The following is a 27,347-nucleotide window of genomic DNA, read 5'->3' as shown; positions in this document are numbered from 1 at the left end:
AGTCCGTCTCGCTGGGCGACTCCTCGACCTGTGGCCGCTCCTCGCCGCTCCTCGCCGCCCTTCGCCGCTCCTCCAAGCATTTATAAACATCCCCCACTGCTGGACCTCGTGCTCTCACATATATTCAACCCACCAGACGCGCTTAAATTAGACAAAGATTCAAACTTATCATTTTAGTGCAGAGGACGGTAAGAAAATGAAAGATTTGGCAATAAGTTGGAGCATAAAGAGATAGTGTAGCGTGTTTTCTGTGATCGTTAGTGATTAGAGCTTATTATATGTACTTATTAGGCTTTATGAAGATGTTTTATACTGTATTTGTGTTCAAAGAAGCAAAGAACATTTAAATACAGTAAAATGAACAGAAAAGAACTGATACATGACAAAACCATCCATCCAGATTGTCAAATCAAATAAAAAATGAATCAAATCAATAATAATCATAATCATACTAATTCAAATAATAATAATCATTTTGAGTTCAATTAAAACATTTGATTGACTTCATAAATCAGAGTTAATAGTTTTGTCACACAGAACAAACTTCTGCAGCGTTAATATTTAAGACCAGCTCTTTCCGTTTGATATTTTCTGTAAAAACGTCTTTATTGAATTCACAAACTTGGCTTTTGTTTTGGCCTCTTCATGGGAATTGTCAACAAGAGAGAAGTCGTACGGCGTAATACGCACTTCCATTGAAATATATGTACCGTAATATTCCCGGCGTCAGCCTTTAAGAAGCTATAGCTCGGGAAATATTTCAGAACGGATACAAATCAAATCCTGCCTCTTCAAATCTAATTCTCCGGGTTTTCATTGCACATTTTTGATTGTATATATGTACCTCCGGGGAAATCTGTGCGGCGCGGCTGTGGAAAAGCGGCAGGAGACGTGCAATAATGTGTCGGGGCTGTTTCGGGGGGCTCTCAGAGGCGAACAGGACAGAGGCGAGACGCTAGGGACGCTAGGGACGCTGCGGATGCTAACATACGACATCGTGGCGTCATTCTGGAGCAACACGACGCTCCGAGACTTAAAGATGCACCAAATGTAGCGTTCCTAGTCCGGTACCGCCCCCCGGCGCCTCGGACGTGTTGAAAAGAACTGGACTTTATTATTATTTATTAATGTGGGCGGGGCCTGGCCTTGGTTTAATGCCACACCATGGAAACGAGGATGTGGCAAACGAGTTACTCAGTGCACGTTCAAGTGTTGCCAAGAGACTGCAGTCGTTTTAACTCTTAATGGTAGATGGCCCTGCCCTGTGGGAGGATCTCTACCTCCCTGATGTCTGAAGATATTAGTGCCTCGTTACATCAAATGATCCAAACTTTTACCCACAAAATATGCAAAAACAAATATGCATAATGTGATACTTATTTTAATTTGAATAAGATTATGAAAAAGGAAACGTTGTGTCTCCGTTAAAAAATATTTTGACTAGACACTTTATCTTAACTTTAATCCTCCGCCCGTTTACTCGCCTTCAAATACTTGCATAATCTATCTGGAAAGTATATAACGCCTTTGTATCTAATTAACGAGCGCGTACCTTCGATCACGTTTGCTAATAGACTTAAGCAACTTATTCCTAACTTTTACCAATTAGCCGCGCCCTCCGCCGTGCGGCATTACCTGCAGACGAATCGTACTTGAATCTGCCTTGCCTCGCGCCGAACCCTTCGTCAGCGACCGGTTGTGTAACCGCGGCGATGCCAATTAGGCTGATCACATTTCGAGTCTGACTTCGCTTTACCGATTAGTCTGTGAATCTACTAACGAGCTGCTGACGAACGCTTCCCGGAGCTGAGTAATAAAGCCTTTCTTCTAAAGTCGTTATGCTAATGGTAACGCCTGGCCAACGTCTAACCTAAACACCCCCCCCGCCCCGCTCGCACACTCGCTCGCCGGGACGGGGGGGCGTCTGATTACCTGCTGACGAATGCTGATCACAGAGGGGGGGAGAGAGGGAGGAGAGAGAGGGGAGAGAGAGGGGAAAGAGAGGGGGGGAGAGAGAGAGGGGGAGAAAAAGAAGAGGGAGAGAGAGGAGGGAGAGAGAGGGCAGAGAGAGGGGAGAGAGGGGGGGCGAGAGGAGGGAGAGAGAGGGGAGAGAGAGAGGAGGGAGAGAGGGAGAGAGGGGAGAGAGAGGGGAGAGAGGGGGAGAGAGAGAGGAGGGAGAGAGGGAGAGAGGGGAGAGAGAGAGGGAGAGAGAGGGGAGAGAGAGGGGAGAGAGGGGGAGAGAGAGAGGAGGGAGAGAGGGAGAGAGAGGGGAGAGAGAGAGGGGGAGAGAGGGAGAGAGGAGGGAGAGAGGGGGAGAGAGGAGGGAGAGAGGGGGAGAGAGGGGAGAGAGGGGGAGAGAGGGGAGAGAGGGGGAGAGAGGAGGGAGAGAGGGGGAGAGAGGAGGGGGAGAGAGGAGGGAGAGAGAGAGGAGGGAGAGGGGAGAGAGGGGGAGAGAGGGGAGAGAGGGGGAGAGAGGAGGGAGAGAGAGAGGAGGGAGAGGGGGAGAGAGAGAGAGGGGAGAGAGGAGGGAGAGAGAGGGGAGAGAGGGGGAGAGAGGGGGAGAGAGGGGAGAGAGGGGGAGAGAGGAGGGAGAGAGAGAGGAGGGAGAGAGGAGGGAGAGAGGGGGAGAGAGAGAGAGGGGAGAGAGGGTGGTACATTCCTCCACACAATCTAATGCGCTCGGTGGAGCAGTGTCTAAACGTATGCGCATCCTCCAGTCCTCGCTCGCCCCCTCCTTCCTCTTCTGACTGTACAAGTACAATATTCTTTTCCTCTCTCTCCCTCGCTATTTCTCCTCTTTCCTCCTCGCTCCCCCCAGCTCCATTCACTCTTACGTTCTTCTTTTCTCATTCTTCTTTTCTCATTCTTCTTTTCTTATCCTCTTTCTTCTTTGACAAACCCCCGTCTATAAATATGTACATCTTTCTCCTCTTTCTTCATTGGCTTTGCTTTTCCTCTCCCTCTCTCCCCCATTGCAGAAGTTACCCAGCTCTTCCTTCCTTCCTTCCTCCCTTGCCTCCTTCTCCTCCCCGCTGCAGTAGTTACCCAGCTCTTCCTTCCTTCCTTCCTTCCTTCTCTCCTCCTCTGCCTCCCCCACTGCAGTAGTCACCCAGCTCTTCCTTCCTTCCTTCCTTCCTTCCTCCCTTGCCTCCTTCTCCTCCCCGCTGCAATAGTCACCCAGCTCTTCCTTCCTTCCTTCCTTCCTTCTCTCCTCCTCTGCCTCCCCCGCTGCAGTAGTTACCCAGCTCTTCCTTCCTTCCCTCCCTCTCCCCTGCCTCCCCCCCTCCCCCGCTGCAGCAGTATCCATCTCATACTCACCCAGCTCTTCCTTCCTTCCTTCTCTCCTTCTCTGCCTCCTTCTCCCACCGCTGCAGTAGTTATCCAGTTCTTCCTTCCTTCCTTCCTTCCCTCCTTCCTTCCCACCTCCCCCCTCCCCCGCTGCAGCAGTATCCGTCTCGTACTCACCCAGCTTGGACAGGTGAGGCCCGCGGCGCAGTGAGCAGCCGAGTGCGCCTCATGCAGCTGTTTATTTAATACAGTGTCTAAGCTCCACAGCGCTCCATTCATAACGCAGACAGCCTCCGCTCAGCCGTGCTCGCTATTGATTCCATTCAGACGGGGGAGTGTGGGCCCGGTGCGCGGCCCGGTGCGCGGCCCGGACCTGCTCCCAAATTACACCTGTGTAACATTTACGGAAACGTGCGACGAGAGTAAAATATGATTATATGTCGAATGGAGCTAGTGATGTCGCCGCTGTGGCCTGTAAAAGACACATTTTAATATCGTTCCCTCATGAAAAACATTTAACTGCCTGCTCTGAGCCTCACAAAAACACACTTTCAAATGTCCCAAAAAGTAGAGTAGAAAAGTAGAAATCCGGAGTTTGTGTTCTGAGCATTTTCCCTTCAAATCAAGTTCATGTCCCCCCATAGTTATAGTTCTAAAACATGAGATGCCAAAGCAAAGGCCCTCGAGATGTTTAAAGTCCAATAACAACATTATGACCCTTTAAGCCAGATCAAGGCTCCGCCCTCTCGTAGAACGACAAATCAAAGTGTGCAGAAGATATTTAATAATTGTCCTACACTAAGGGCCAGCCACAGTTTGAGACCTGAATGCTGAATGTTTTCCTCCAATCTTTACCCCCATTTTACACAACTCATGTGTTGGAATATGTTTTAATGATTGTCGAGTAGATAAAGTGAAAAGATATACACAAAAAAAAGTTGATATCTAACCACGAACCGTCTGAAGAGCCTCACGTTCACAGAAGCTGAGTAGAGGTTCAGTACTTCCTGTTTACGTGTCAGATCTGGACTGGGGTTCTGGTTTCTCTCGTCAGAATTAAAGAGTTTAAATCCATAAAACACAAATTTAAAAAAAGGTTTAGACTCGAAAATGCCCCGTCGTCACCTCTCTTAACTCTCAGAACATGAGATCAGACCGAGCTCTGGATAAACCCGCTGCCAATCCGCCCTAACAAGTATTTATGGTGTGTGGCCCCGTCGCTCTTCTCCTCTCGCCGCCGCCACATAATCAACCCACCATTATAAACAATCTATTTCCTATGAAGCTTTGGCAATTTGCATTCAATATGTTCGTCTGCAGTGACAAATGGCGCCCGGGTGCTCCCATCTTGTAAGCTAATTAGTTGCGTGTGATAAAAAAAGAAGAGATAGGAGGGAGTGGGGGGAGTGGGGGGATAGGTGAAGGCGCAGCCCGCTGACTGTCCACAGGATTAATTTTGGCCTCAATTCTGCGTTTTTTTGAATGTATTTCTTTATCTCCCGCTCCCTGAGGACAGGCCCTGTGTTATTTGTGCTGGAAATAGAAAGCCTGCGTGTGCAAAGCAGATCGCTCGCCATCTCTCCAATGTATTACAACCTCTCGCAATTATAAGGCAGCATCGCGGACACTTACCTTCTCCACAACCCTTTTATTTTCTACCCCGTGCGCGCCGCCATAGCGAGTATATATAGCCAGCCGAAGGAATGAGACTTGTTTGGCCAGCATATCTTAACGCCGGAGCTCGAGTGCTCCAGGATCCCTGATCACATAACTCAAGGCGGTGACAAAGCCCTAGGGGGCCAGGCTAAGGTGCAGCAAATGGGGGAGAGCAAGAGAAAGGGGAGGGAAAAGGGGGGAGGGGCATTGAAATGAGCCCCTGGTTGGATGTATTTTGGTCCAGTCAATATCCCTATCACTGCATCTGCACTCACTCGCCGCTTGAATCGATAGAGCCACATTACGCCGGCGATATTTCTTCAACTCGGACGAAATGAACTGATCCGCACACGGGCCGCTGTGACGGGCAGTAAAGTAACAGCAGCGGTAGAAGCAGTACTGCCAGGAGTACTACTGTCAACAGCAGCGGTAGAAGTAGTACTGCCATGAGTACTACTGTCAACAGCAGCGGTAGAAGTAGTACTGCCAGGAGTACTACCGTCAACAGCAGCGGTAGAAGTAGTACTGCCATGAGTACTACTGTCAACAGCAGCGGTAGAAGTAGTACTGCCAGGAGTACTACCGTCAACAGCAGCGGTAGAAGTAGTACTGCCAGGAGTACTACCGTCAACAGCAGCGGTAGAAGTAGTACTGCCATGAGTACTACTGTCAACAGCAGCGGTAGAAGTAGTACTGCCAGGAGTACTACTGTCAACAGCAGCGGTAGAAGTAGTACTGCCATGAGTACTACTGTCAACAGCAGCGGTAGAAGTAGTACTGCCATGAGTACTACTGTCAACAGCAGCGGTAGAAGTAGTACTGCCAGGAGTACTACTGTCAACAGCAGCGGTAGAGGTAGTACTGCCAGGAGTACTACTGTCAACAGCAGCGGTAGAAGTAGTACTGCCATGAGTACTACTGTCAACAGCAGCGGTAGAAGTAGTACTGCCAGGAGTACTACTGTCAACAGCAGCAGTAGAAGTAGTACTGCCAGGAGTACCACTGTCAACAGCAGCAGTAGAAGTAGAGGGTAAATAATTCAAATGTTATACAGAATCAAGTGTACTGTGGTCCAAGCTGCAAAAAATAGTTCATTAAAATATAAACAACAGAAATGCTTGTCAAAACTGATTTAAGAAAGAGTGATTAAACATTGGGGTGTTAAGACTTTAGGGGCACTTTTATAGGGGGTGAGATGTCACCATGGGACAGAAAACATGACCATATCAAGGCTCCTGTTAATACCTCGGGGTGCACTAGTGTTCCCCGTCACACAAGATGAACATCAAGGGATTAGTTGAGTGAAAGTTTGCGACATGTTGTGCTCTCTCTGATCAAACTAACTGACTAAATGCTTTTCCTGTTCAAGACCAAACACTGGTCAAAACATCTTGGTTTGACCCCTTAATAAAGGTTTTTTATCTTAATGTCAGAGGGACCAAAGGACACACACTGACCCCTGAAGAAGTCACTTGTCCATGACAAGCCTTCTCCTTTTTGCTGTTGTCTTTATCCTTTATAATTCCACTAATAAAGGTTTTGTTTGACTAAGACACATTCATCAACTAAACGACAAACAACGTGACATTTCTGCACTTTTGTTTTAAAAAGCTCAAAGTTATTTAAAGGTGTGCATTAGCACTTGCAAAACTCTGATTATTTTATATTATCTGATTATTCGGATCATCCCAGATCGTCAGGAGAATCCAAAAATATCTGAATAATATTCTGTTTTATAATATTCCATAAGTAGCTGATGTTACATTACATTTTTCATGGTCATCTTGATGCAGTCCGTTAGCTTGGACTTATGTTGATATATTACACCCGCCTTTGTCCTCGGAAGAAACAAAGGCCTCCGATTGGCCGGTCCATCCCATCATTAGCCGCACATTAGCATAAACTGTTTGCCACGGCATTTTTTTTCCCGCCACAGCGTATACCTCATCAAAGTTCAGCAGGAGCGGCTCCCCTCTCCGCTCCTGCTTTGTGCGCCCGTGTTCAAAGGTTTTCTGTTTCCTCAAAGTCGCGTCCGCTAATTATCACTCCATTACGAAGCGCTAACCCGGTGTTTTGCCGGTGTAATTGCAGGCGGGGCGTTTGGCGCGGCTCTCGGGGTCGTGTCTCCTTCTCTCATCTGTTTGCCTCGCTAACTGCTCACAATTAATCTAAAGTAGCTAACAGCATCGGCTAACCTCCCTCCTAACCTAACTTTCTGTCTCTGTCCATCTCTTTCTCCTCTTTTTTCTTCCCCTCCGCCGCCGCCGACTCTTTCGCCTAAAGGGCTTTGGGTTTGTAACTTTTGAGACAAGCACAGATGCGGATCGCGCACGGGAGAAACTAAATGGTACAATCGTAGAGGGACGCAAAATCGAGGTGCTTAACTTTTCTACACTTCTACTACTGCATTTTCCTCCACTTTACTGCCTGCTTCTACTAAACCCACCGAGACAAAGAGATGTTCTAACCTTTCTGGGGATGACATGGGATGTTACTGTGGAGAACACCTTCTACAGTGGTCACAAAACGTATCAAGCTTTGTAGTTTTCACAATATCTGTCACTGGTTATTCTCGCACTGTTGCCAAATGACAGCTAAAGATGCAAATGTTTACTGTCTTCACAAATACAAAGTCATTCCAAACATCCTGATTATTCACACTTTTCACAAGTTCCAGAGGCGGAGTTTAGCGTCACTGTAAAGCTACAATCATAATAAACACACACTTCACAGCTCCACTGCTGTTTTAGTTTGTTCTTTGCCTTATGGCTTATATTTTATGATATATCTGCGCTGGGCCAATCAGTCAAACTGTATTTGCGTTGTGCTTTACAACAGCAACAGCTCAACTACACGACACTATTATTCAACACAAGTACACAAATGTATAGCAATATTATTCATATACAATTACAGGGATTTCTGTTTTGCTGATGGAAAATGTGTGTTAGTCTTTTGAAACTTGACACATTTTGCTACTGTATTTAAATATGTTTCCATAAAGTACTTCAACAGTACGTGTTACATGACTGTGAAGTACAAGCCATAGAAAGTCGACCACTGTAAACCCATGTGATCCACAGGAAACCGCATGAGTCAGACTCTGTCCAACCCAAATGTTTCAAACGCATGTGTCTGAATGTGCCTGACTGTCTGAGGGGCCAGGATTGGGGGGCCCCCTCCTCTGTTTTCTATTACAGTTTCGGCCCCCGACAAACGCTGACGCGGGCCTGACGAGGAGTGTGCATGAGGCGTGTGCATGAGGCGTGTGCATGTAGCGTGTGCATGTAGATGACCACTGCAGGGGCCTCGTTGCCATCGTTTACTGTTGCCTGCTCCAAACGGGCCCCAGACCGAGCCCCGCCCCTCTGTCACTCCCATCGGCTCGATACAGAAAATCAACACATTCGTTCTTCTATCTCTTTGTTTATTACAGCAATTACTGATTATCTTCTGGAGAGGGATGCCGTTTTATCTTACTCATATGTGTCAGTAATTGGTGCATGCCCGGGCTCCCACTTTCTGAGTAATCGTGAGTCCTCTGTACCAAATCTGAAATGCTAATGCTCGTAAAGAAAAGAAATCCATTATGTTTGTTTATCCCTTTGTTATGCCGTGGACTTGCTTGCCTGCCTGCACCGGGAGCCCACAGTAAATATAGTGAACGGCGCTGAACGTAAAGTTGACTGATCACCGTGCTGCGTTTTTGTCGCTTTGAAACAGGTGAACAACGCAACGGCGAGAGTGATGACAAACAAGAAGGTGGCCAACCCGTACACAAACGGTGAGTGAGAACGAGTCTGGACGTGTCGTCTGACCCGGGAAAGTGGTGCTGTTTTGATCCCAAAGTTTGTTCCTTTTCCTGTTCAATCAGGATGGAAACTGAACCCAGTGGTGGGAGCTGTCTATGGTCCTGAACTCTACGCCGGTAAGAACCAAAAAAGTAATAAAGCAGTTACCCAGGCCAGACCAATGCAGTTTCATTTAGGTTGAGGGACAAGAACTGAACATCAACTATGCACTAAAAGCCCAAACAATTATAGCAAATAAGATAATGCTGCAAGTGATAATGTATTAGTCTGGCCTTCCAGTGCTAATGTACGTTTGAACTCATACAACGCCCTCTACGAATATTACGTCTGTTGCTAAATGCAAAAAAATCGATGTAATAAAAATGGTGCACGTCTTTTACATCTTTTCAGTTTGAAAACATGTAAAATGACATAAACAAAACAATACAAGTTTGAAGAAACATTTGGACACTGAAATAAACGAGCTAAAATCAAACGCTGCCCCCTACAGCATGGATTCCAATGGACTTAAGATAGAAGTGTGTCTGTGACGAGCTCGATCAAACTGCTCCTCCGTCTCTGCGTTTTTATTAGTTTATTGATATATATTTGATGGCAGTGGAGTCGTTTTATAAGATTACAGGCCCAATAAACGCCAATGTAAATGCATCAGGACAAAATGGAAAAGCGATGGCGGTGATCAATCACCAGAGAAACATTTGGTAGTTGATTACAATGATTTTATGGGCATAACATTTTGAAAAATGTTTGTCATAAATAGTGGTAAAGTTTGATGAAAAGCACAAGTCACATCAGAATCCCAGCTGCTCTGTGTTGACACGAGATGACAAAAGATAGTCCTGCACCGTGAACGCTCTGGTCATTTGGATAAAGCCGACTAGACCTAAATCCTAAACATGAATGTGCCTTGTAGCCGGCTCCGGTGCCCCGACTGTGAAGCGACATGTGTAGCGCTTCCCTCTATCAGCAGCAGCCAATCCCAGTGCAGTGTGAGAGTTTCCACAATCGTGTTGATCCTGAAGAGGCTGAACATGAAATTCCCTCTGAATCAAAGTGAATGTGCGCGCGGCGACGATAAGCAGTGGATGATCCCGCGGCTGCGAGGCTGAGCACCGGTGCCATTGTTTGCTCTGTGTGCAACTGTAAGTCTGGAAAAATGATTTCAAGAGCAAGCGCTGGCTCTTATCAGATTGTGAGCCTCTGCCTTGGATGGATTTGCCAAGTGCACCAGATTGACTTTTACAGAGCTAACCGAATAAGGGAGATTGAGTGAGCGATATTGTTGGCACCGGGCTCATGGAAGGGCCTGTTCCTCCTGCTGCAGTAATGGAGCGGCGAGATGAGCTCGGTGGGGTTTTCCTATCTCTCCTGCCTGCACATGCCAGCTTTATTGCTCTATGTTATATGAACCCTTTGCATTTTAATGAGGGGGAAATGGTACTATTTCATTTGGAAGAAGTGCTGAGCACATCGCACCGCTTTAACGGCTTTCCTTTCTGCTCATTAGACTAAAATCTGTTCATTCCCCGGACAGCTTTACAGCCAACCTCTAAATAACTGTCCATGACAGAAAGCACTCATCTATCATTTTTATTCCACCCCAGCCCCTCGGCCCCAGAGCCGCCTCTGCCATCTCACTCCCTCCAACACTTTCTTCTTTCAGTCTCATCATTTCTCTAAACATACACATATAAACATACAGACAGAATACAGACAGAGGCCTCACTCTGCTCATCACATCCACATCACACGGACTGAACTAGATCATCCCTGGAGTGTCACGCTTTTCTTATTCACACAGGACAGAAGCCAAACAGTGTGAGAACTGTCCACGGCCCTGAACTAGATGAATTATAGGTTCATACGAATATATGCTGGAGCTGTTCATGGTCCTGAACTGTATGAACTACTGCAGTGGTTTTCAAACTTTTTTCCTGCCGACCCATATTTTCTAATTGGTCATCAATTTATTCTTGGTACAAACTGAAAACTGATACAAAACTCAAAAACATCCATAATCTTCACCTAATTTACAAATCTCACATAGAGAGAGAGAAAGAGAGAGAGAGGGTGGGGGGATGGAGGAAGGGAGGGAGAAAGAGAGAGAGAATGAGCGAGTGTGTGCACGAAAAAATCCTTTCAGCATTAACAGTTTTGAGACTAAGGTGTTTTACATGTTTGTGGAGGAGCTCTGCAGACGAGCAGCAGCAAAACACTCTTTCACTTTGACAACTTCATGTGACCCGAAGTTTCAGAACCAATTAACTGTTGGCCCATATAAAATATGTTGGAGCTGTCCATGGTACTGAAGTGTATGAACTTTGGGACCATACAAACTGACATGCGTTGGAGCTGTCCATGGTGCTGAAGCGTGTGAACTATTGGGCCATACACACTGACATGCGTTGGAGCTGTCCTTGGTGCTTAAGTATATGAACCATAGGACCATGCAAACTTACAGCTGTCCATGGTCCTGATCTGTAGGACCACAGGAACAGACTGGTTTGGGAGCTGTCTATTGCCTGAAATCCGGAAACATACAATGAATTCACGCCCTTAAGTTTAAACCTTACAACACTGACGTTTTTATTCTCCTATGACTGTTTTTAAACAGTTCTAGTCCACTGTCACTTGGTAAAAATGTTGTTTAGTTTAATTCATTAGTTAGTAAGTTAGATGACTTTATTTCAATCTCAGGCACATTTGGACTTCCACATGCAGAAAGACGGATGAGGATTAGACCTAAGTTTATATTTATTAGCCTTCCCTTCATACTTTGCCATCATAATACAAGTGTGAAACCATTCATAATTTGTAAAGTACAATATTGTCACAAACTCAAAAGACTCAGACTAAGACATTTATCTCCCGAGAGTCATTCAAACTCCTTTAATGCTCTTCATGCTTAATGGACAAGACATTAATTTCAATGAGTGAATGTAGACACTATTGTTGAGATTTTTTTTGCTTTCATTATCCTTCAAAACGTCACATTATTTCTTTTTTAATACGACAACATACCTTAGTGTTTCTCTTTTACGTCACTTCCCCATCAGATTCCTCACATCAGTCGCACTCGCCATCTCGCTTTGTCAGGCCTTCTCTAAACACCGCCGCGATCCTTCAGAATACATTAAACCTTTATTATTACATATGGCCCTTTTAAGTATTCAGCCGCAGATAACCCATGTATAACACCAGCTCTAATACGCGGCCCGAGTTTCTCTTCCGCACACACTTCTCCAAATCATGTCATAAATCAGAGGCGGTGTGGTCCGGCACTCCAGGCGCGGGAAGCGAGGGGAGGGCGCCCGTGATTTATTGGCTGCTAATTTTTCAAGTCGTCTTAACATGGCGCCGGAGCTTGCCAAGCCTAAACGACGACATATGCTCGCCAGCTGCAGAGACGGCGACGGAAGTAAGATGCATTTGGAAAAAAAAAAAAAGACGAGGAGGCGAGATGTGAAGAACGGGAACGAGAGCGACGTCCGAGTGTCGCGTCTGAATCTGAATGTTTGTCGTGTCGTGAGGAATTATGCAACTGTGGAGTGTCGATCGCGTTGACGGTTAAATATGAAAACAACACGAGTTTGAATAAAGTTACACAATATAGAAATAAATACAGCTATAAAACGATAATACAATTTAAGAAGAATACAAACTGTAGTGCTGTATTCTTGTTCTTCTTCTTCTGTATTGATTATGGTATTGATTATTTGAAGTGTTTTGCCAGGTGAGTAAAAATGTTCTTAAAAATTATGTAAACACTTTTAATTTTCTAAATATATTACATTTGAGATGTTGGACACTGAAAATGATTATAAGCTCAACACATCTTTTCAAAACAAGTCACATGTTTTACTAGTCATTTGAGCTAATTTAGTCAGGAATGCATCTAAAATGACTCAAAATTAGATTAATCTGGACTCAAAAGGAGAAGTGAAGATGAGATGATTATTTATTAAGCACAATTCAAAGTGTTTTACATAAATATTCATTTTTAGATTGATTTTGAGCAGATAAAAACCGACATTGATTATTAAGACATCGATTCCGTCGCTTCTGTCGACTAAAAACACATGATTCATCCAGACCACACTCGACCTGTTAATATCCTAAAAATCCTGATCCTTTTTCCTGCAGAACGTTCTTTAATCCTTCGTCTGTTACAGCTCCAGATCCACAGATTATTTACAACAAACACACTTTGAACTCGAGTCGTTTCAACACATTCGCTCCGAGAAACGCCGGGACAAGGGTCGTGACGTGCGCCCGGACCCATTGGAGAATAATCATAGCTACAGTTAATACGCTTTTGGTGGGAGTAAAAACGTTGTATAAAAGCGATTAATCCCCGTTTATCAGCGCTCATTTCTGTGCGGGAGATGGCTGAAATTGGGAGTCATAAATCGTGGCCCGGTGACAGCGCACTTCGTCTCCATTCGTCCGCGCGCTACAGGTTTATTGTCCTCAAAACCTATTCAGGAAGAATGACGGATGAGAGCGGCGCGGCGCTGCTAACCTCTGCGCAGGCTCCTCCCACCGGGGGCGGGGGGGGGGGGGCTAAGGGCCAGGCTTTTCGGCGGGTTTGTGGTTTGTGTGCGAGCGCGGACCAATCACAATATGAAGTAAAAAGTGGTTCTGAAGCCACTCGTTTCTTCTACTTCAGTGTTTTCCGACCAGAGGATGATGCGCTTGGAATGATGAACGATGAAGATTGTAGAAAAAGAACAGAATTGTAGAACATTTTATTTCCTTGAGAATGTTTGTGGAGGGAGATTGTGGACGTCAATGTCGTCGAAACAAGAAAATGAAATGGAAATAGTTGACGATTGCAGATTTCTTTGCGAGAGTGAGACGCGGCTGAGGAAGAGTTTGTACAAAATAACAAATGTATTAGCAGAAGTCGGTAGAGTTACTTTGAAATAATATTACACAGAAGTAGAAGTACAAAGTGGTGGTGCAAGAAGTAAGAGTAAATGAAGTATTCGAGTATTAGAAACTCCAGTGAAGCAAAAGTAAAAGACTGTGTCACACTTGTTCTTGACGGGTCTTGGTTTGAGTCCAGTTTAGTCCAGATGTCGTCTTGGTTTAGGTTTGTTCTAGTCCTGGTTTAGTTCTGGTCCAGGATTTTTTTCCAAATGTATTCGCATTTTAATTCCATTTCCTGAACTGTCTGAACATCGACTATAGCTGTATTTATCAGGATAACATTTAATAAAGCACAACATTTTCAAAGGTTCGACTCCCAAAAGTACAATTTTATTTTAAAAGTCTCTAAATAAATGTAACTGTCGTATTTTTGCTGCAAAATGTCACCTTTTTCAACATTCAACATTAATATTGGCAAATCGTGCAAAGCTGTAAGAGGTTTGGTGCATGTAAAAGCTGGTTGTGTTGTGTGGGTTTTGGTGCGTTCCCGGGCAAACGTTACGCTTCCCCAGAGCGTGGCAGAGGGGGGAGGGGACAGGGAAGAGGGGGGAGGGGACAGGGGGAAAGGGGGAGGAGGAAAGCACTCAAACCCAGCGATTGGTCATAAAAGCCCAGGAACAAATCTCTGAGGAGACGTTTCCAATGGGCTCCGAGTCACGAGCACCAAAAACAAAAAGCCCGATCGCTCCACATTCGACTCAGAGCGGCTGGAACACGCAGAGTCTAGAGCCCGATCTAGAACATGCAGAGTCTAGAGCCCGATCCACAACATCCAGAGTCTAGAGCCCGATCTAGAACATGCAGAGTCTAGAGCCCGATCCACAACATCCAGAGTCTAGAGCCCGATCTAGAACATGCAGAGTCTAGAGCCCGATCCACAACATCCAGAGTCTAGAGCCCGATCTAGAACATGCAGAGACTAGAGCCCGAACACGCAGAGTCTAGAGCCCGATCCAGAACATGCAGAGTTTAGAGCCCGATCCAGAACACACGCAGAGTCAAGAGCCTGAGCTGGAACATGCAGAGTCTAGAGCCCGATGCAGAACACACGCAGAGTCAAGAGCCCGAGCTGGAACATGCAGAGTCTAAAGCCCGATCCAGAACACACGCAGAGTCTAGAGCCTGATCCAGAACATGCAGAGTTTAGAGCCCAATCCAGAACACACAGAGTCTAGAGCCCAATCCAGAACACACAGAGTCTAGAGCCCAATCCAGAACACACGCAGAGTCAAGAGCCCGAGCTGGAACATGCAGAGTCTAGAGCCCGATGCAGAACACACAGAGTCTAGAGCCCGAGCTAGAACATGATCGGGCTAAAACTCTCTGGCTCTCACATCCTCCAATCGTCTCATTTCCAGATCTATGAAATACGTATTTGTTTGAGTATAAACTACACTGCAGTCAAGTGCCAAGTTAAAGGTCAGATCTGTGGAGAGGAGGCCAGATTTGGAACGGCCTTTCAAACTACGCAATCGGCTGCGATACTTAAATAATACTTATAATGTTTTAATTTAGTCATATTTACTTGGAATATAAACTGACAAATACTTTATCAAAGTCTGTAAAAAATAATGTATTTAAATGTAACGTTTGACTTCTCACTTTGATGCGATCGCTTTTGTTTCTCGGTCGACGATCAAACTCAAACGTTGACATTTACAGCGAGCTCTACTTTAGCCACAGAAGAATCTTTAAAAACTACAAAACAATGGCCTCACCTCGAGTGTGAGCTCTCGCCTGACGTCACCGTTCCTTCTGCACATGTGGCCGTCGCCGTCCTACTTCTCATCCGTCTCTAATTGGCCCAACTTTTGCCTCTCGCTTTCCCCGGCGCTCTGTAACTGCCGACAGCTGCCACCGGGAAATCCCTTCTAGTGGCCGGTCGCCTCGGGGCTTCCTCGACCCTCCAACGCGGCTAATTCTCTCCCGACAGGTGATGACGAGCTCTTTCCCCCCCTTGCGCGCCGGATTGATCTCGCCGCGGCCGACTTGGCGAGCTGTGTAAATGACAGAAAGCGAAAGGCTAATTGCCGTCTTAATAAAGTGGACGTGGATGTGATCATTGTCGGAGTGCACGATGGGGGCATAATTAAGCACTCGACTCTTGATTAGATTAAGCTGTTTTTTGGTCCCAGTGCGTGGATGAAGTGCTCATTGGCTCCGTGTGTTTGAGCCGAGAAGTGTTCCAGATCGACCTTTCTTTATAGGAGCCGGTTATGACCCCATTGTTGAGTAATGGCCCTGCCCCCCGCCATCTCCCCCTGCCATCATCACCCCCTGCCATCATCGCCCCCTGCCATCATCTCCCCCTGCCATCGCCCCCCACCATTGCCTCCCACCATCGCCCCCCCGCCATCGCCCCCTGCATTCATCGCCCCTGCCATGACCCCCTGCCATCACCCCTGCCTGCCATCGCGCCCCGCCATCTCCCCCTGCCATCGCCCCCCGCCATCGCCCTTGCATCTCCCCCTGCCATCATCGCCCCCTGCCATCGGCCCATGCCATTGCCCCTTGCATCGCCCCTCCCATCGCGCCCTGCCATCTGCCCCTGCCATCTGCCCCTGCCATCATCGAGCACTGCCATCATCGAGCACTGCCATCATCGCCCCCTTCCATCGGCCCATGCCATCACCCCCTGCCATCATCGCCCCCTGCCGTTGGCCCCTGGCACTTTCACTTAGATTTAAACAATGGAGTGAGTGTGATAATAAGAGTAAAGTGACAACGAGAAAATGACATGATGAGAAAAGGATCATGAATTAAACAGGTTTAAATCTGTTGAAAGAAAACAAACAAAAAATCACAAAATTTTAATAGTTTTTTGTATCTTATCATTCTAGGGAGCGAGCGTGATGATGATGATGTTTTTTCAGTATTCATGAACATAACAAGGCATTTTTTAAACTTGTATTATTATTATTGTTTTAATATTCAGTCGAATTACATTTGATTCAAACCTGATTCAAACCAAGCTGATCACATTCTGAACGTAGGACTGGACATTGTATGGACTTTAAAAACACTGAGGAGCACGTCCTGTAGTTTGACTCACGATTATACCTCAAACATGTATTCACAAAACAACATCTCATCAGATTCAAACGTCCCGCTCGAACCTGCTCCACACTTTTCTCTCATAAATCCTCCTCATTTCCGCTTTCTCTCGCTCTTTCTCTCGCTCTTTCTCTCGCTCTTTCTCTCGCTCTTTCTCTCGCTCTTTCTCTCTCTCTTTCTCTCACTCTTGTCGCTTTAGCCTCGTCGCCATCCTTTCCCCGTTCAGTCTTTCACTCCTTTGTCCTGCCTCCTTTACAACGCTCACACAATCCCTCACTTTTATTCACCATTAGCGCCCAAAAGCTAATTGGCGTCTTAGCGCGGGGAAGACGGCGGCGCTCTTTTGTCGGAGCGGGGCTAATTAAGCGCTCGCCTCTTGATTAGATTAAGCTGTTTTGGGTCCCCAGTGCGTGAATTAAGTGCTGATTGGCCCCGTGCATTTGAGCGGGGAAGTGTTAGGGAGATCAACCTTGTGGAAAATCAGATCTTTCTTTATGTGCGCCGGTTACGACCCCATCGTCAGCGCCGGGGCCGGATTACCTCAGGGTTCCTGCTCGTGCGATTGGCTTTGACACGTTTGACGTATGAGGTGCACGGCGACCCGCGCGACCTCTGTCTTCCGAGTCATATTTGGCGCCCCCGCTAGCCGGAGAAAGGTTGTTTGGCTTTTCGTAGGCTGCTTTCGTTGCGTTCCACGTTTCCTCTTTCTCCAGGTGTGACAGAGGCTTTGATTTATGGGGTATTATTGGAGCACTGTAGCCTATCGCCGACTCATTATGGCTTTACGTTCGCATACATCACCACATGCAGATAGCATACAAATAGCCACGGGAAGGAAGGGGGAAATAAATAAATATCATAAAAAAGACTTCTGAGACCGGGAACTGTCTGTGTCCTTTGGAAAATGTCCGTCCTTTCAAAATAAGAGACTAATTTAAATGCCAAGGTCAGATTTATAAAAGATAAGAAGTGGAACAAATCAAAGTTTGGGTTTATTTCTGCGTAAAGGTGCACTGTGTAACTTTACTGGCGGCAGGACCTGAAAGGAACTTATTTGTTACCATGGAGACACCTCCAGGTTGACCCACTCACAGTAAAATCGCATGTTTTTTAAGGTAATTTTAGCAATAGAAACATAAATACAACATAGATACGTTCAAGGCCGTATTGTGGAACATTCCAGGCAAAGAAATAACATCTCCATCAAGACGAGCAGGACTTTTAACAGTTTTTGTTTTATTTATGAACCCATTTAGTCTCCCACTCCACACTTTCTTTAAAGTACATGTGTTTGGCAAAATTTAATTATAACATTGTTTCCTCATCAAAAACACAAGTGGAGTTGTGTTTCGCTCCATGAGTCCTGTTTACAAGCTCGTCTTCTCTGAGAGTCACAAAAACACTTTTCAAACTTCCCACATTTGTGCTGTTTTTAAGTCCATAAATCATCGTTGGACTCGTTTTCGGAGCATTTCTGTCTCGAGCGCTTGCGTTAGCTTGTCGGGCTGAGCTAGCTTTTGTTTATTTCTCAGATCGTTTGTGCTACAGCATGAGATGTCGAAGTACAGTTAAAGTCAAAAGCCTGTAGCAACACAAATAAAGCCTGATATGGGGGCAAAGTTTGGGGCGATGGTTGCTGTTCCCCAGACGAGAAGGTAACCAGTTCTAACCTCATGTGTCTGCAGTACACGACCGCTAAATCCATCCCAGGGAAAGTTCTGGTTGCATCCTCGTGTTTTTAACCCACAGTAGCACATGTTACAAGTATTAGCTTTAAAATAAAACTCATGCACTTCCCGTTATTTGCAGCGGCTCATGATGTAGTGCCAGAATCACCGCTCCGTGGCATAAATGAGCTCTTATGGGATCGGCTTGGACCGCATTAGCCAAATGCGCCTTTAAGAGAATGAACATTAGATCCAGGTGTAGCGGAGCGGGGCCCCGGGTGTGAGAAATGCATTGTGGGTAGTGGACGGGGAGGTTTGAAGATGTGGTGCGGACCCTCTAATGTAGCGTGATGTCAATGGCAGAAGACATTAAATACCTGGCGCAGTGCGTTGTTTAAGAGCGTTGCTAATCTATCCGTGTGTCAGCTGGTCGCTCGCTGTAGCGCCCGGGCGGGTCATTAGCATAGCTGGCTGCTCGCGGGCGCCTCGCAGGGTTAACGCTAGAGCGGCGCCGAGCGGGGCCGCCGCTGCTCTGCGCCCGCACACACCGGACCAGGTAACGCAGCGGGCTCCATGGATCTTCATTTGAGGTTCCACTGGAAGGACCTCGTCTGTTTTCTGTCACGCTCCAGTGTAAAGCCGCATTCAGGCACATTAGAACGGCTGCGTCAGGTTGTGTGGCCACGATTCATGGCTTAAAACAACTAAAGAAGTCTTATCATATTCAAATGTGCACTCGGCAGACGTGTATACTTATAATATATAACCAGAACTATGAACCTAAAAATGGATTGACACTGACAGAACATCGCATTATGACGGTTAAACACAAGAAATGACAAGATGATAGCAAATAATGAAGCAGATGATTTTGAAACATGAGAATTATGATCAATCTATTCAGTTCTACTCCAAGTTTGTGTAACTTTATGTGTTTCTTTGTGAAACACATAATACAAGCTTGATAATATGAGACATTTGCCAGATTTTTCAAACAAGATGAATGTGATGCTAGAACCTTCTTAATGCTCCTTGGAAGTCCCGGCATTTCCATGAGACAAAGGACCTTTTCTCTTTATAAACAGAAGTTGCTGTGATCAAATTCTCACCGTTCTCACAGCCGTATGCCAACTGCCCTCGACTGTTTCCCCTTTGACATTGAGGAATGGGTCAAATGTGGGGGACAATAAAGTCCGCCCTCCCCTTTAATCCCTCGACGTTCCATAACACGCGCCGTAAACAGCTCCGGAGATGAATCCGCCCAAAACGCCACTCTCCTTTTTATTTATGCCCCACATTTACATACAACAATCTGATGGAAATGTATGCGCCGCAGAGAATAGAGGTCAGAAAACCCCGCGGATAACCCCGAGATGAACCCGGGCGATGCGCGTTCAGCTACAGCCGCGACTCCGCCCGTTCCTCGGCGTCGAGCGCTCCGTCGGGCGAGGGTCACGTTATTGTCCGTTCATTTCCAGTGCGGTCGAAAAACGATGTGGGGAATCATCCCTTTTTCCCGCCGCATTTCCATACGGCGCAAGAACCAGTTATGATAATTCGAAGCTAAAACAAGTGCGCTTGCTGCTACATTTACATACAGAAGCATATGTTTAATGTATGCACGGCGAGGTGGAGGTCAGAACGCAGCGGCGGAATGGGACGGATAACCTCGAAGTGAAGTTTAAAATGGAAATAGACTTCTGGGAGTTTGTCCGTGACGTTGCGACGAGCGAATGTCCGTCGGTCGGCCTGGAAACGGAAAGACAGGAGTGAAGAACCGTTGTGCTTTTGGTAAATGATTATGTTTGACGAAGAACCGAGCGATAACCGTCAATGTCAACGTTCCACAAACAATACTTTATTTTCTTTTGTTCATATCGTCTGAGCTCCACGAAAGCAATCGTTCTGAACCATAAAGTAAATGCGACGTAAAGAGACATTGAACATCTCATAACTCGGGTTTTGGAACGTTGTGGGTTCTAGACCGTTTGCTGAATGTCTCTACTCTCTCGCTCTATCCCCATCTCATTCTACACTTGTCTTTTGGTTCCTCTGACAGGGTTCTTGTCAGTCGCTGCCTTAAATATCTGAAGGAGGAGCTAACTAACGTGGAGCCAACACATCTAGTTGTTTATAATAAGGAATATCTGTGCTTATTATTGTAAACAATGAGGGCGTGTCCTTGTAGTTTGCTCCGCGCTTTGGACAGATATTCAAGCCAGAACCCTCCAAAACCCTGTGAGATGAACTGAAGACGTTACCCGGATGAGTGACAAAACATATTCTTGTTTTGAAGAACAACTGAACCGACTTTCTGGAATAATCACAATTTTAGTTCTTTCGATTATCTTTCAGTATTATTGCTTCCTCCATCTTCCAGAAAAGTCCCAGATTCTTCCACAGATGGAGCTTTTCTATGAGCGTCGCTTGCTGTTGCTGTGTCCCGATACATTTAGTCTAATAGTAAGACAGATTTGTGACAGAAAAGTTGTAAAATCATTATAAAAACTGCAGAAATTGTGTCTGATTTTTGTCATTATTTGAGGGTGAAACAGGAGTTGGTTTTGTCGCTGTGGATGTTCCTCCTCCTCATTTAAATAAGTCTTCTGTATGTAAATGAGCAGCAGCGAGAGGCGAATGGCAGTGGGCGGGGTCGACGAAGGAGGGGGGGCGTGGCGGAGGCGTTTCCTCCCGGTCGCCGGCGATCGGACGGCGCCGGACCGATCGAAGGTGAAGAGGGGCGTCTGATCGGTGACGCTGTGCGACCGTTTCCAGCCACGATGCCGCCTCGCTCGTTTACCCGCGTGCAGGACACCCGCCTCGCTCGTTTACCCGCGTGCAGGACACCCGCCTCGCTCGTTTACTCCCGTGCAGGACACTCACCTCGCTCGTTTACCCGCGTGCAGGACACTCGCCTCGCTCGTTTACTCCCGTGCAGGACACCCGCCTCGCTCGTTTACTCCCGTGCAGGACACCCGCCTCGCTCGTTTACTCCCGTGCAGGACACTCACCTCGCTCGTTTACCCGCGTGCAGGACACTCGCCTCGCTCGTTTACTCCCGTGCAGGACACCCGCCTCGCTCGTTTACTCCCGTGCAGGACACTCACCTCGCTCGTTTACCCGCGTGCAGGACGCCCGCCTCGCTCGTTTACTCCCGTGCAGGACACCCGCCTCGCTCGTTTACTCCCGTGCAGGACACTCACCTCGCTCGTTTACCCGCGTGCAGGACACTCGCCTCGCTCGTTTACTCCCGTGCAGGACACCCGCCTCGCTCGTTTACTCCCGTGCAGGACACTCACCTCGCTCGTTTACCCGCGTGCAGGACACTCGCCTCGCTCGTTTACTCCCGTGCAGGACACTCACCTCGCTCGTTTACCCGCGTGCAGGACACTCGCCTCGCTCGTTTACTCCCGTGCAGGACACCCGCCTCGCTCGTTTACTCCCGTGCAGGACACCCGCCTCGCTCGTTTACTCCCGTGCAGGACACCCGCCTCGCTCGTTTACCCGCCTCGCTCGTTATTATATCAACCGATTATAATATTAAAACCTAAAATGTAAAATAAACAACATAAAAGTGTAATGCTCGACTTCCTGATTGTTGTCATATGTAGATAGCTTGTGTCAAGGTTTTTGTATTTTGTATTATGCCTCAAAACTGGTATTAGCATTAGCATTCATGTTAGCATTAACGTTAGCATTTGCATTGAGACACACGCGTACCTTTATAAACACAGAAAAATCCTCTACATTTGTTAAAGTCTTTAACGTGTATTTATTTAATTTAGCGCAGCTTGGCAAAAAACTAAAAGTAGAGATGTACTTGCACAAGTAGTGATGCTAACGGTTAGCACCATTCATCTTTGTGCACGGAGCCTATTGTGAAAAAGAATAAGTATTAAAATAGTACAAATTATATTAAAACAAAAAGGACTTAACACCACAAAACCTTTTAGTTTTCAAATATTTTTTTGAATTATGTCTTTAATACATGAATTGTTTCAACATATCATAATGCAATTGTACAAAGAGATCTACAGCTTAATCTTAATCTCATCTTCTTAATCAAATATTGTTTGTTTAGATTTGAGATATTATGCAGTATAATGATGTAATTATACTTCTTATTGTACTTTTTGAACATGTATACGTTTTTTCTTTCGTGGCGCTCGTCGCAGTGATGTCGCTGTGATCATAGCGCCGCGGGATACGGCTAACGTCAGCAGTGTAATAACGGCCCCTGTGATGTTTGCTCTGTGAATCCGAGCGTTTGCTTTTTACTCTCCCTCTTGTTTGCTGCGTGTCGTCCTTTTGCGAGGCCCCTGAACGACAATGTCAGTGAAACATCAGAGACTCGCCGAGCGCGGCGGGGTCACTCCGCGGCCCCCAACAATCGACCCACACCTCTGCATTTCTGCTTAGGTCAGACTCTCCCTCTCTGCTACCCATCAGCCGGGGACGTCCGATTGCCACGCTGCGATTGGCCGCCGCCGTCCCCGGTGGGCTGAGAGGAGGCGGGGTCACGCCGAGGTCGCGGGCCTTGGCTGCTCTGCCCATCTGCTCCCCGTTCCCCTTGGGGAAGTTCCAACATGGCGTTGGGATGTTCAACAACCTTCACCTCTCATTTGTCTGTAGCGTTGCCCTCTACCTCGCTGGCTGATGTCCTCCCCCGCCCGCCTCCCCCGCCACTCCCCCATTGTGTTTAAACTATGCAGACGCCATGGTGCGAGACTAGTGGCATTGCATCTATTACCCGCGCGCGCCAAGGCTAACGCTCGCCAGCTTTAGAGTGTCAATTCTGCTGCGTTCACACTTCCTGGTTTGTAGACTTGGTTTGGTCCTGTTCTTGGCCTGGTTTGGTCTTGTTCTTGGCCTGGTTTGGTCTTGTTCTTGGCCTGGTTTGGTCTTGTTCTTGGCCTGATTTGGTCCTGTTTTTGACCTGATTTGGTTCTGTTCTTGGCCTGGTTTGATGCTGTTTTTGGCCTGATTTGGTCCTGTTCCTGGCCTGATTTGGTCCTGTTTTTGACCTGATTTGGTCCTGTTCTTGGCCTGGTTTAGTCCTGTTCTTGGCCTGGTTTGGTCCTCTTCCTCATCTGGTTTGGTCCTGTTCTTGGCCTGGTTTAGTCCTGTTCTTGGCCTGGTTTGGTCCTCTTCCTCATCTGGTTTGGTCCTGTTCTTGGCCTGGTTTGGCCCAAGTTTATTCTCTTTTTGTCGTAGTTTTTGTGCAGATGTGACCGAGGTTTGATGGTTTGGTCTGTCCTGGTTTAGTCCAGGGTAAGTTCAAGGATGTTGCCATAGCGATGCTTAAGCTTTTAGCCGATGGCGTCTTTGTTGACCAAAATGTGTTTCAGTGAGTAATTATTTGATTTGGATAATAAGGATCACAGCAGAAAAGCTTGACATTTTGTGAATTCCTCCTCTTTCCAAGCAAACAGCCAATCAGAGCACTGCTTCTGCCTCTTACTTCCTGCTTGACAAGAAATACTAAATGCGTTTTAAGTTACATGCAGACGCAGGGCAAAGCGGTCTCCTTTTTGTCACAAAGTTCTGCTTTTGGGGCTGAAAAAACTTACACATTTGCAAAGAAAAGGGTCAAGTACCAAAGGTTTAAGGTTCAAATTGTGTGCACCCCTGTACCGTACCACAGTTTGGGAAGTGTCTGTCGTCGCCCTCTACCTCCCTCACCCCTTCTCTTCTCCCTCCTCACCCCTTCTCTCATCTCTCCTCCCTTGTCTCCTTGCTCCTCCCTTCTCCCCTCCCTCACCCCTTCTCTTCTCCCTCCTCACCCCTTCTCTCATCTCTCCTCCCTTGTCTCCTTGCTCCTCCCTTCTCCCCTCCCTCACCCCTTCTCTTCTCCCTCCTCACCCCTTCTCTCATCTCTCCTCCCTTGTCTCCTTGCTCCTCCCTTCTCCCCTCCCTCACCCCTTCTCTTCTCCCTCCTCACCCCTTCTCTCATCTCTACTCCCTTGTCTCCTTGCTCCTCCCTTCTCCCCTCCCTCACCCCTTCGCTCCTCCCTCACCCCTTCTCTTCTCCCTCCTCGCCCCTTCTCTCCTCCCTCACCCCTTCTCTCCTCCCTCACCCCTGCTCCTGCCCCATCACGTTTAAACTATGCAAACGCTGCGGTGCGGGTCTAGAGGCGGTGCATCCATTACGGGCGCTCCAAGGCTGACGCTCGCCAGCTTCAGCGGCGAGAGCGGCAAACGTGGCTCTGTGCTGAGAGCGGCACATCGTGGCGGCCGGGCAAAGACACCGCTGTTCGATGAGGCGCACCTAGAAGAGATTAAATCTATTGTTTCCTTGTCTTGCCCATAATGCATTCTGTCATCGCGAACCGTCTCTGTCTAATGTAACGTGTCACGAGGTGAGTCGAGCTGACGAGACTCACCCAGGTTCCTCTGCTCTTCTCCTCTGCAGTGACGGGCTTTCCTTACCCAGCCACAGGGGCCACCGTCGCCTACAGAGGGGCCCATTTGAGAGGCCGGGGGCGGGCTGTGTACAACACCTTCCGCACAGCTCCGCCTCCACCGCCCATCCCAGCCTACGGAGCGTGAGTGTCCCTGCTTTCCTCACCACACACTTGTATTTACACATTTAAACGTAGCTGTCAATCAAACGTTTGGGTCCACTTTTTCATTCAATGTTTTATTTATTTATTTTTATTTAAAGAATAGATTCTCAAGGACTCAAATCCATGAATTAAGCATTTATAATGTACTGAACCAAAAAGTGAAATAACTCGTAACGCAGCGAGCGGAGGGTCCCGCGCTCATGTTCAGGGGCCCTGTGTAAACACTGACTAAGCTGCTCCTGCAGCTTGGAACTCCCCTCAACTGGACTTGAGGTTGTGAGAACTTTTAAATGTAACTTTGGTTATATTTGTTCTTAAATGTCTCTTAAATGTCTCTTAAATGTTTTATGATTGCACCCTGGAAAAAGAGCTCTCTAACTTAGTGAGTTCTGACCCGGTTAAATAAGGGTTAATAATAATATAAAGTATGAGCGTAAACATAAACAAACACCTTTATCTGGTGTTTCATGATCGTATGAGTTGAAACCGCTGGAACATGAGCTGTGACTAAAGAGCTGCTGTTGACTTTCCAAAGTGGTTTAAGGCCCAGGATGAGTCCAGCTTTAAGCGTAAAGATCACTTAGCATTCATTCTCTGCCGTTTCCTTTGAGACAAAATAAAGATTAGAAGACAATTCTCTCCTTTATCTACTTCTGCTGGAATACATCAGCACATATTAAGTGTACGGCTCTGAAAGGAAGTATTTGCACAGAACGATCGAGTTCTCCTCCGCTGCACTGTAAAAACACAGTATCTACAGGCTGGAAAGGCTCATGAGCTTGTGAGTTAATGAATTAAGTTAGTCATCTGTAGAAACCACTTTAGAACTCATGCACACGTGAAACCTTCAAGTCCACATGACACAAGGGACATAAGGGACATAACACAAAATTCTGAATAGTTTATTTATCTTGAGTTTTGGTTTATTCAGTTAGCGGTTTAGTAATTTTTTGGGTTACATTTTCATTTGTTCAAAACACCAGGACTAAACCAGGTCTAAACCAGGACTAAACCAGGACTAAACCAGGGCTAAACCAGGAATAAACCAGGTCTAAACCAGGACTAAACCAGGTCTAAACCAGGACTAAACCAGGACTAAACCAGGTCTAAACCAGGACTAAACCAGGTCTAAACCAGGACAAAATCAAGTCTAAATCAGGACTAAACCAGGACCAAACCAGGGCTAAATGGACTGATGGAGCCCTGGAACATGAAGTGGGCGTGTGCCTAAACCGCCAGAGCAGAACATGGACTGGATTCAGTGTCACTTTGCTTGAATGTGTCATTCATAATTTGTGTGTTTTTGCACTAAAGAAGCTCAGAACTGACCCTCTGGAGCCTCTGGACCCTCTGGACCATCTGGAGCCTCTGGACCCTCTGCAAAAGGGACGTCCAGAGTGTTTAAAACTGCAGGAGCTGAACTTAGTTTGCACCCCGACTGATGCCTTTTAGATTCATTTCTGTCTCAGGAACTGTGAAAATCCTGTGTTTAATTATTCAAAAAATATGTTTTCACTTCTTCATTTCCTATGTAAAAAGAAAGTCATACAAAATTACATATAAATAACTTATGGCAGAGACAGTAACATAATTGTCAATCAAACAGTGTTAAATCAATACAATATAAAAACATTCATTATTTCAATTTTTTTCAAACATATACTTATGTCTAGACTGGTCCACAACTTATATTAAATGAATACTTTTGCCAAAAATGAGTGTTTTACGTGGTCAGTTGGCCCTCGTCTGACCGAGCGTCTGTGCGGTGCCTGCGTCGGGGTCATTCGGGGACGCTCTTGGCCCCTTCGGCTCCGGCCCTGCTCTAACCTTGCTCTTCTTCTCTGGTTTCACAGCGTTGTCTACCAGGACGGCTTCTATGGCGCAGAGATCTATGTGAGTACCTCCTCCTCTTCTCCCTCTCGCTCTCCTTCCCTCCTTTTCTTTTCTGTCGTCCGAGATGTAACACGAGTCGCAAATATCTGATGGAAAAGCGCAGCCCCCGAGACGAGAACGTGATCCGCTCCGTCCGGGCCTCCACCGTCGTCCATTAGCCGGGCGTCTGCAGGAGGAGAACCCCAAACCCCCTCAGTGCCGTGGCAGTGGGCCCCGCGGAGGGCTAATGTGACCGAACCAGGACCGTACAAGGATCATGTCGGCCGGGCTCAATGTAGACCGGAGTTTAACCTGAACAGAAACAAAGTGAAGTGTGCTGTTCAACACGTGAAGCTCAAGCTGAAGCCTCAAGTTTGAAACGCAGGGAATTGAACCCAAGACCGCTGTCCCTCAGTGCTGACGAGCTGCGTTTGGGGGTTCTTTCTGGAGGATGTCTGGGTTGTTCCCGAGGGGGGGATGATGGAACGGATTAGCTGTCC

At 46.8% G+C, this 27,347-nt stretch overlaps 1 protein-coding gene across 8 annotated transcripts in view; it reads left to right on the top strand.

The window, feature by feature from the left end:
* rbfox3a (RNA binding fox-1 homolog 3a) overlaps window positions 1–27,347 on the top strand; it is an 867,097-nt gene that overhangs the window by 811,170 nt on the left and 28,580 nt on the right. For 6 of the 8 annotated variants that reach the window (XM_072442658.1, XM_072442656.1, XM_072442655.1 and 3 more), the window contains 5 exons: window positions 7,228–7,320; window positions 8,668–8,728; window positions 8,819–8,872; window positions 24,822–24,954; window positions 26,829–26,868. In XM_072442658.1, coding sequence (XP_072298759.1) covers window positions 7,228–7,320; window positions 8,668–8,728; window positions 8,819–8,872; window positions 24,822–24,954; window positions 26,829–26,868 — 381 coding nt within the window. The remainder of the gene's footprint in view (window positions 1–7,227; window positions 7,321–8,667; window positions 8,729–8,818; window positions 8,873–24,821; window positions 24,955–26,828; window positions 26,869–27,347) is intronic. The other 2 variants (XM_072442661.1, XM_072442663.1) reach the window with 1 other exon arrangement.

This window comes from Eucyclogobius newberryi, unplaced genomic scaffold (genome assembly GCF_026437365.1).
Source record: "Eucyclogobius newberryi isolate DKJ021-1_F unplaced genomic scaffold, fEucNew1.0.hap1 SCAF_13, whole genome shotgun sequence".
Lineage (NCBI taxonomy): Eukaryota > Metazoa > Chordata > Actinopteri > Gobiiformes > Gobiidae > Eucyclogobius > Eucyclogobius newberryi.
This window is presented reverse-complemented; position numbering and strand designations above follow the sequence as displayed.